Consider the following 10796-nt stretch of genomic DNA (forward strand, 5'->3'; position numbering starts at 1 on the left):
CGACTTCCCACAGGAGAGCATTTTGGATGACTACCTAATTCTGCCCCATTCAGTGCTGGCTGAATATCTGTGCTTCTGGGAACACTGATAACTTACCACAAACGCTCCGTTTTCTCCATAATTCTGCCGCCCTGCAAGTAACTTCCCAAAAGCCTTGCTCCATTAGCGGCCTTCGCCATACAGCCTTTGCCTCTCAACAGGGCCGACACAAGAGCTCTAATGAAACACAGCAAGTCCAGGGTTAGCGGCCTTCGCCTCTCAACGGGGCCGACACGAGAGCTCTAATGAAACACAGCAAGTCCAGGTCTCTCCTTCAGAAAAAATTCACTCAAGGTTGTTTGGGGCTTTTTTTCTTTCCCCCCTCATTCCTCTTACTCCTGAACAAATTCTCCATGCTGGAACAGAAGTCTCTATTTATTATTATTTACCTGATAGCATGAAAGAAGACCTAAACAACCAGAGAATCTAACACCACAATCAGATGAAATTAAATGAAGACTTTATGTTGAATTAAATGGTATTTTACGTTGAATTAAATGGTATTTTACAAATAATCTGCTCCTGAAAGAAACTCCAGAGGCATTCCAAGGTATTTTTTCCCCAGTGAAAACCAACAAAACCAAACCAAACACTTCCCATCAGCTGAAGGGCTCTATTTAACTAACTACAAATACGGAAGCTAACAGAAATGAACCAAACGGGTACAAGTGCTGGTGTAAGGCAGCATTTCGAACTTCTTTTAAGCTTCACGTACTGTAATGACCTGGTTTGCTGTTACAGAATCACAGGAAGTATTTTATTTCTGCCTCCATGATTCGGGAGAAAAAAGAAAAGCTTCATCATTAGTACCACTCAGTCACCCTCTCAAAAGCACATTTCCCACTTGGACTTCACCTTTGAATTCACCCCCTCGAGAAAATCCAGGAAATGTAAGATACTATTAATCAGCTGCATTTCTGTAATTCAGTTATAGAGTGCCCCGTAGCATATATGAAAACAAGAGACCTGTAAACCCGTAAGATTTAATCTGAAATGAATGTCTACAGAGCCTGATGTTCAAAACCACCACGAAACAAGGGTGTCCTGTGAAACCGACTGCCTTGAGAGTAAAGATCTCAACACTATTTTCAAGTATTTTTGTAATGCTCAGCATGAATATACTGAGAGATTTAAACTGTCAATGTGGTTATGTTTTGGTACAGAACTTTCCGTCACGGTCAGAGGTTTAGATTTTGGGGGGTTCTACAATATACTTTGATTTTGTAATTCAGTAATATAAAATCCTCCATATCCCACTGGTCAAAAAAAGGTTTATGGAAAGCAAGGGGTTTTAGCCTATTTGGGAGAATTCATGATCTCTATCCAAAAGTAAGTTTCAGTGAAGAAAGTCTGTACAACAGAAGGGCTAAGATATGTAAAGGTATATTTAGTTTTCAACTCTTAAGCATATGAAACTAATTTCCACAGTTCAGTTTCTCCAAATCTGGGACGCAGTCCCTGTGCAAGGCCCGGGGTGCTGGAGCGACCCGCCATTTACAAACGCTAGATGGCATCACAGCGCTCCCCGAGGAGCGCCCGCAGCCCACCAGCGCCTGACCCACCAGGGACCGGCCCCTCTGAACTCACCTCTCAGTGCGCAGTATTTTTATGGAGATCAAGAAATGTGTATTTTGAAAGCTGGTGAGCGTGAGAGTGAAGCTGCAGGATTATCTGCTAGGGAGCTAGATACAGCACGTACTGAGAAATGAAGTGGGGAAAAAAAAAATTAAAAAGGATCACTATCCACGAGAGTAGGGATTGCTGGTGTTGCAGGGGGGTATTTGCTGTTGAAATGGTTATAAATAGGAGCTTCTTAGAAGGAGAGGGGTTTCTTTACAGTCAACTACAGTTCTGAACTTGGTTTGGTTTGGGTTTGTTTCGTTTTTTAAATCTGTGCAGCTATGAAGTACAAGGTCCCTGTGGTCTGATACCATTACAAAATACAACAGGTTACCCAGAGGCCTGCCAGGCAGCATTAAACAAACCTCGTCCTACCCAGGAGGCTGTTCAAAGCTTTACATTTGCTTTATTGGAGTGGTGGTGTTTAAAAAAATAAATCTGCACCCTTTCAGAGTTTCTGTTAGCTCCCTGCAGTCCACTGGGACTGTTGGAAGTTACACTTCCAGGTACGCGTAGACATGTCGGCATTTAGGTTAGCTTTGAAAAAAACCAGCACTGTTAAATAAGCATTCAAGAACCTCAATTTAAGTGCACCAGTAAGGCAGTTCAGATTAATGTTTTAACAAGCATCAGTCAGAATCATGCCAACTGATTTCCAGAAGCCTTGAGGCACAGTAAAATCTCTTTCAGTTCCACTGGTGGGAAGACAAAAAACCCCACACAATCAAGGTAGACTCAGAAGGCCAAACACATGCACAGATCACTTCTTGGCCTCGTGACGCATTACCTCTCCTTTCTGAAAGTGTGGAAGGCAACTGTATGTGTTAGTTCTTTGATGCCACTTTGGAATTGTGCTTAAGTAGTGTGGTATTAAAAATAGACAACTGATTTTGTCCATGGCTTGTCATTAGACTCTTCAGGTAGGCCTCGGAAGTCCAGTTCTGCCAGTTCTGTGTTCTATAACACAGCAGAAATGAGCAAAAAAGTAAACAGCACAGACCGTGGGGAAAAACCTAGAAAAAAATGGACCATTTTCAGTTAGTATTCTCATCTGTTCAGCTTTAAGTGTTCCTCCAGAGTTAAGAAAAAAAAGTTTTCCTTCCCAAACACCACAGTACATCAAAAATTAAAACTGCAACTGCTTTACGGAGCGAGCACAACGCTGACAGAGCGGTTGTAGGCAGTTCCCCGGTTTCCCACGCACCCAGCCCAGCTCCAGTCCCTCAGCTAACACCGCTGCGGGACAGATGCGTGCCCTGTCCCAGCACTCTGCCACTAGATGGGAGAATGAAGACACCATTCAACTCTCTCCTCTCCTGCTATGGCAAACGGTTTTATGTGCAGCTTCTCCGGCAGTTTCTCGTAGACAGAAGAGCAGCAGCTGTGTCCTTCTCAGGCCCCAAAGTAAGAGTCATTCTTCCCAAGGCACTGATTTGCCACCCCCCCATCTGCTACATCCATGCAATGATTAAAGACACCTCTGCAAAGGCTTCCTGTTAAAAGGATGAACAAAAAAACTAGTGCACTAAGTGCAATGTTCGTTGGGGTTTTTTTTCCCAAAGTAGTCTGATCTCTAAACAATTAACCCCTTGACATGAAGTACAAGATACACAGCAGCTGTTCTTTTGACAGTACTATATGCTGAAAGTCTGAGTGCAAGGAGGGGAGTCTTCACAGAACACAAACATGATGTTTTAACAGCAGAGGCATCACTGAAATGTCATTGCAAGGGAAAAAGGAAACTCCTTCCTTTCTGCCTACCTGTAGGTATAGAAGAGGTGAGACAGGAGGAATGGCAACCAGCGGGCAAAGTTAAACATAAAACCTACATCTTCTACCTTATTTTCCAAACCCTATTTCAATTGCACCAACACCCTGACGTTCCCCTCAACATACACCTGTTATTCCCTTCCAAAACACATTTGATGTAGAAGACACACATTAGGAATGTAGTATTTTAGGAACTGTAGACTGCAGCTACTGCACAAATACACTACTGCCGTGTCAAACTAACAAACTAACATTTGGGTTTCTATTTAGAACAGAGTCATTGTGCTTTCTGCTGGTTTTTAGTGGGAATGCTTCTGATGCAAGACTTGAGGAGCAGCAGGGTGCTGTGATACCAAAAAGTAAAGTACTCCGCTGGTCTACAAAGAGCTGGAATTTCACAAGGCATTCAGTTTAGGGAACAGAATGCAACACAATGGTCTTATCCTTCCTTCAACTTTCTGCTACTTTGCCTACACATTAGTAGAAGAAAAATTAACTCCACTGAAGTGCAAGCGCTACCTGAAAATAGAAATGGAAATTCCTATCTGTGCTGTGTATAAACCAATTTTAATGTCTGCAGGATACTCGACTTCTTAATGGCCACTTTCCTAGTAACCTGAATACTAAGCTCCCTCATGTGCACTATTTATCTTAAACCACTCGCCTTGACCTAATGCAAGCTGCAAGTCACGTGAGTGGAGATGCTCAGGTTCTTTTCAGATTCCAGACACATACAGTAGCAGCAAGGATATTTTCCTAAGTTTCAAAGTCTCATGTCTGAAGTGTGTATGAAAAGCAAGAAATGCCTCTTCAAATCATGTACACATAGCAGACTGAAACACCATCCTTGGCCTACTATCACATACTAAGAGCAAGTCTGGAAGGCCACCTAATGCCCAGCCTGTAGACAACCATAGAAGAGCTTGCAGTGAGTAGTGACTTATTTCTGTAACAGATCACCAGCAGGAGAACTGAAGGAGAAAACTGGAGACAGTGAGTCCATCCCTGACAAACAGAAAAGAAAAAAAAAAAAGGTACCAAAGCAATCAGAATATGAAAAAGGTAAAAGTGCAGGCACTAACATTTTCTGTTACCCTTGGTCTACATCAAGAAGTTTACAGAAAGTGACTTAAAAAGAGTAAGTCATGACATGCGTAAGTTTAGCTAAAGAATTATGCAGATTAGCAAACTGCAAGACAGCATACACAGATTACCTGAAGATTTATTCAGCTTTGCTGAAAATACAGCAGTAGGTTTTTCCTTTTCTTTAACAGAAGCAGCTTCTCGCTCAGCTTCCTTCTCAAAAGCTTCTGGTTTTACTACACTGACTACCTCTTTTTCAGCAGATAGAGGTGAGGTATCTGTGGCCGGTAAGGACATCATGGATACTTCAGGCACTTCTCTCTCCGCAGCCTCCAAGGACTTTTTCAAGGCATTAGTATCTTCCTCAGCTTTTACTTCTACATTCTTTACAGGCAGATCACAGGGCAGCTCTGGGCAAGGCAACTGCCTCTGCTCAGCTTGGATCACCTTACCGAACTCTTCACTTTCATCTTTGTGCAGTACTTCTCTGTCAGTGGCTTCTGCCAAAAACTCAGGAACAGTTTTAGGATGAGCTAACATCACAAAGTCTTCTTCCACTGGGACTGGGGAAGACTCCATGGGTGAGAGAGCTTTGTTGTCTCCTGTTTTTGGTTCCGTAGCAACAGATACATCAGCTGAATAAGCCATAGCATTCAGCTCTTCCATTTGAAGAGGAACCTTCTCTGCCTTGGCTATTTTCGTAGGTGTTGGTTCAGATGGCAGAGCAGCAACAATTTTGGAAGCATCCAGTTCGGGTTGGAAAGACTCCAGATAAGGCTTGCCCGTGGCAGCTACTGAATCCACCCGTCGTTCCTCATGTTCATCATCAATTACAATACTCTCAGTTGATTTACTTTTTAAGATGAGAGATTGATCTTCGCTCGTTTTCTCAGTGAAGTCAGGTATCGCCTGGCTATTAAACAAGTCAGATTTTCCAAACTGCGGAGACAGTTTTTCAACAAGTTCCTTGTGTTCAGGCACATCCGGGGAAATGCATTCTGTTATCGGTGTCTTGGAATAATCTGTAAAGGATGGAGCAGCAGATTCACTGGAGGCCTTTGTTTCCTTAATTAAGTCACATGCAATAGATATATATGGAGTCTCAATATCTTCAGGACTGGTGCTACTCTCATGATCAGGTTTTTTAAATGCTAGTGCCTCTTTTGCTTCTTGGGCCTGTGTCAGTGGTACATTCACTGCCTCTTGGTATAAGGGAGGTTTTTCAGTCTCTTCTTTTACATTCTCATAATTAGCAGTAGGAATAAATGTTTCTAACGGGGAAGCTTCAAGCTGCACAGCAGATGCTTCTGCACCAGCAGTCCCAGTGCTTAGCGGGGCTTCCATAACAATATCCGGCAATATTGGTGATGGAGCAGCTTCTGACCCTTCAAATGAGGGACAGAGTTGTGTCACGGGTTTCAGAGTCTCTTGTACTGACTCGGAGGTTTGAACTAAATCAATCTTTGTTTCATAAGCAAGTTTTGTACATGTCGCATCATGCATTTCACTTTCATACGCTTCTTGTACTAGATCAGGAGTAAGACCTTCAGGCATGTTTGCTGCAGTGTCAGATGCCACTGTTGATATACTCTCTGTTTTAGCATAGTCAGCTTCCTGGTCTTCCTGCTTGCCAACTGCTTGAGTGCTAAAACTGCCTTGTTCTGTGCTCGTCTGAGCTTTCATTTCTGCAATTTTTTTCTCATCATCGGTTCTATTTTCTGAAGTGCCTTCTTCTAGTGGAGAAAGAGATTTGACTTTGTTGCCATCAGGACTTACAGAGGATTCAAATTTAGTACAAGTGATGTAAGTCTGCGAAGGTTCTTTTACAGCTTCTGGGGTACTTGGGAAAGAGAGATCTTCAGCGCTGCCTTCACTCTCTCTTTCGTAATCCTTCTGCACATTCAGCTTATCTACACTGTATTTCTCATCTAAACTGCTTTCTAGTTTGGCATCTATCTTACTTCCAACATCCTCTCTCACGCTGCTCAGTCCGTGACTAGCACCTTTTACTTCCCATACTGGCTCGAAAGGTTTGAAGTCTGCATACTCTTCCCTCCTAAGAGGGTCTTCTTTCAGTACCCCTTTTTCACCATGATTACCATCTCTGTATTTGTCTTTGTTATAAAAGAAATCTTCCTCATTTTTCTCAAACAAATCTTGAGGAGTTTCTGGAGACATTTTCAGCTGCTGTGCAGGCATTTTCTCCAGATGAGGTAATTCTTTAGGGCCCTCTAGCTGTGTTTCTTCTTTAGCTTGAGATAAAATGGCTGCTTCTGCTTTAGCAAATGGGGGTTCCGAGTATTTCATCTCTGAAACGTCTTTTTCATTTCCCTCCAGAAGAAATGGATTTCTTGCATTTTCCATAGTTTCTTTATAAACCTCACTTGCATTTTCTTTGTAAATGCCTCTTGCAGGTAATCCATCTGAGAGCGTATCAAAGGCTGCGTGCTCTTTAAAGGGATCAGCTGAGACAGGAGAGAAGGAGGGAAGAGAAGGAGCAGTATCAAGCGGGACTGCAGTAAAATCCTCTTGACCAAGCGACTTAGTGCTACTTGGCTGCTCCTGCAAGTCCATAACTTTTTCTGTGACCGTGGACAGAAAGGAAAGTTAGAGAATGCAAGTGCTCTTAAAGTCAATGCAAACTTTCATGACAGGTTCACATGATGTTAGTCATTAAGTCTTCCAAGTTCTATCATAAACACTATTAGCCATTAAAACAAAGTATCAGTTAAAGTATGCTATTCTATTTCACTTCTTTTAGCAGAGAAGTGTGCAAAAGGCTAGAGAAGCAGCAACTTTATGCAGCGCAAAGACCACAGTAAAGCTGAAGATGCCAGACAAGTACAGAGCATCGAAGTACAGCAGGCAATATTAACAAAGTAAGAGAGGGAGGGTGGAGTGGCAAGGTGAGACAGAGAGAGGGTAGGTGTGTATGCTTGTGCACAAACATGTGCACAAACGTGCGTGCCAGTAAGTAGTCTTTTTTTGAGACTTATTTTAAATGGAAATTTGGTGGACAGTGTAGCTAACAAAACCCACTAATATACTACAGGTACAAATTTTACTTTTATAAAATACTGCAGAAAGTTACTATGGATTAAATCTTTCTGCTAAATCAGTAAAGCAACTATGCTTTGATGTGTTAACCTGTTAATAGTATCAACTTCTGTCCTACATCAAGGGTCCAAGAATTCACAGATGGCTGTAGCTTGTTTATAAAACAGTTTTCCACGTAAAGAAATGAATGAGTATTAAAATCTTGGAACAGATCAACGGAAAAGTCAAAACTGAAAAATGTGATAGAGGCTATTCTTGGACCCATGCTGACTTCTAGTAGAGGCAGACTAATTGGAAAGGGTTAATGAGATCAGATCAGAAATGCAGGATGTATTCAGACAAAGGTGAGCAGAAAGAACTTGCCTGCAGAGGAGTGCATCAGAGGCGCAGATGTAGCAGGAAGAGCAAAAAGGGTCTCATCTGAAAAACAAACAAATAACCTCAGCAGAAATAAAGGCTAGGCTGAAGAGGGGAGAAAGCACGCAAGTAGTCAGTTCCCAGTAAATCAAACAGATCCATAGCCAACATCTACACCCACAGAACTAGATACAAGCCGGGTAATTTGGGAGAGACAATGCTCAGATTTCTCCATTTACAATGGGATCTTGACTGAGGCGCAACTGAGGGATCTGAACCCTCCAAGCCAGAGACCAATCTTGGGGTAAGATACACCACAGCGGCTACTCTTCATTTTCATTCTTTCACACAACTGAGCAGCTACAGTGTCTCCAGCACCAGATAAAACACCCGTTGTTGACAATGACACACTGTCCTTAAACAGCTCACTTTGTCAGGGGGTCTCTTAACATCCACTAGCTTGTGCGAGAACAGCAGCGATAAGGAGACTCAACCAAAAATTGTGCAAAGTTAAAATGACTGAAGTAAGCTTTGAAACTCCCCACAAAGAGAGCACTGATCAGACATACTGATACTGATCAAACTGGTAACAGTAAATGACTGTACTATTTGCTTTATGTTTGTCTTTACCTTTTTTGTTGTGTCCTAATGTAGACAAGCTTCCAAATGAAGGTATTATTTTTAAAGCCTTCTTTGGCATGATCCAATTAGCATATTTTGCTCTGCTGAATTTGTTTTAACCCTAGTATTTTACAAGACAATCCCAGCTTTCCAACTTCCACTCAAAGACCCAAGTAAATATAAGGACGGACACCCTGCTCCTAAGCTAGGGAAATCACCCTCCTTCACTAATGTACAATGGCGAGAAGCCAGACAATTCATATTGCATATTATGTGAAGTAAAAGCATACAACTGTGACATTTTACTAAGCTGCATGAAGCATTTAATGAAAAAACACTCTAGAAGCAGCGATACCAGCCATCATGAGGAACCAGGCAAATCAAAAGCAGTCCTCCTCTGGATTTCTATGTCAGCAGCAGTGTTTTTCCCAGGTCCATCGTGGCCTGTTGGCATTACGTTAGTGTAAAAATAGGAAATTTAGGTAAATCCATTTCATTCTGAAGAGTGCGTAAAGTTTTCAAATTAAGGCTGCTTAAGAATACTTGTAGTTTACATCAATTGTATTAGCAGAGTGCAAAATTATATTAAAGCATTTCAATTAGATTTTGAATTTCCAGTATAGACATCAACAATCTTTAGTTTTGCTATTTGCCTGGACAAAATCAAGTACTGAAAAAGTTTAGAGCTTTTTTTTTTTTTTTAATTAAAAGCAAAGAAAAATGGAAGCAATTGGTTTTAAAAAATAAAGTGAGAAATGTGGTGAAACCAGCAGTGCATACATAATAATCCAGTAAAGCAAGGCATTAAGGTAATTGTTGTTTTGGCAAAAGCAATGTCACTTCAAGATACTCATGACCTGCCTGGCTTGCTCAAGTTAATCCCACCAGCAGTTTTCCAAAAATCAAGTCTCTTCACAACCTAAATCTCCTGCCACAACATAAAGTCAGTTGATTTTATTTTGCAGAACACTGTTCTCTACAAGTGATGTTTATAATCCACAAAATATGGCAAGATACAAGAAAACAGAGTAATAATGTTGGAGTGTAGGACTTGGTATTTAGAAGCTTCCTCAACTCCTGCTGGGTCAAAGCGATTTCTGTTCAGTTTTCTTGAAATTTTCCTATTAAGGACCAAACAGAGAGAAACCTCAATTCCAAATTTAGAACACATTACAGTTCAGTGCTGGCAAAAGCTTTTAAGGACAAAAACCACCCTGGAGGACAACTGATCAATATATGTGACACTAAGTCACAGAACTGCAATGCTCATCCGACACTGCCAAGTATCACCATATGCCCTTTATTTCAGGAGATGCTCGACTCCACATGCCCTGGCTCACTGGGGTCTCTTCTGCAAGCAGACTGCTCGCAAGGGGCCCACCGCCCCACCAGACAAGTTAGCAAGTCACTTGGTTTGGAGACTGAAACAAGGGGCTTCAGTGAGAGTGCAGCTTGGGACTAATCAGTCCAGAGAGCTGCTCTGCCTTCCTCAAATGAGGCTTTTAACAGTAACATCAGGTGGTTTTCTTCAGTTTCTAGTGCGCCTGGGACATCAAGGGTTACTGCTGAGCTTTACACTTTAGGCTAGAAAGCCTTTCGGTTTGCGCCAAGCAGCAGCACTCTCCTTTTCTCTCAACATTATGCCTAGATGGACCAAGCAAGCAACATCTCCTGACCACCAGTGTAGAACTGTGTCCCTCTGTGTGCATATTGGATGCTGATCCCGCTGAAATACCTGATGACTTCTTGGTTAAACGGAGTAGTAGTGTCCACATACTCCACTCTTTGAGCCAGTGTCAATCTATCACCTCATCCCTTACCCGCCTGTGGCACGCTCCCCTTGGAGCACTGCATACACGCACCAGGTCCAAAGCCCCAAGGGACCTGTGATGTGGCAATTCCCCACGAAGCTGGTAACGGAGGCTACCCCTCAGCCTCCACCTTCCCCGACACCACACCCTCTCACCTCCTCCGGGCCATGCCAGAACAGCATAACCTTTATTTGCTGGAAGGGGTCTACACTTTGGGGTGGAGGAGAGGGGAGAGAAAGCAGGATGGACCTGATGAGACTTGATTGCGCAGCATGAAGACAGAGACCCCTGACAGCCCAAGAGAAAAGGATCTCACAGGGAAACCAAGAACAAGTCAATGGATTGGAGGTTCTGAAAATGCAGAAATAAAAGAAGGGCAAAGAAAGAAGAGAGAATCCACTGGGGTAAGGAGGCGAAGATGAAAATGCACAACAAGTC

The 10796-nt window shown here is 42.4% G+C and overlaps 1 protein-coding gene across 1 annotated transcript; it reads right to left on the reverse strand.

Annotated features, from left to right (window-relative positions):
• Positions 1 to 4538: 4538 nt before the first annotated feature.
• On the reverse strand, positions 4539 to 7987 carry LOC104166108 (reticulon-4-like). The gene is made up of 2 exons (XM_009705934.1): positions 7933 to 7987; positions 4539 to 7094 (listed from the first exon to the last, which is right to left on the reverse strand). The coding sequence occupies exons 1-2, from the start codon at positions 7946 to 7948 to the stop codon at positions 4594 to 4596; spliced, it is 2517 nt and encodes an 838-aa protein (XP_009704236.1). The 5' UTR covers positions 7949 to 7987; the 3' UTR covers positions 4539 to 4593.
• Positions 7988 to 10796: the final 2809 nt, after the last annotated feature.

The sequence above is a fragment of the Cariama cristata genome, unplaced genomic scaffold (genome assembly GCF_000690535.1).
Source record: "Cariama cristata isolate BGI_N322 unplaced genomic scaffold, ASM69053v1 scaffold1068, whole genome shotgun sequence".
In the NCBI taxonomy this organism is placed as follows: Eukaryota; Metazoa; Chordata; class Aves; order Cariamiformes; family Cariamidae; genus Cariama; species Cariama cristata.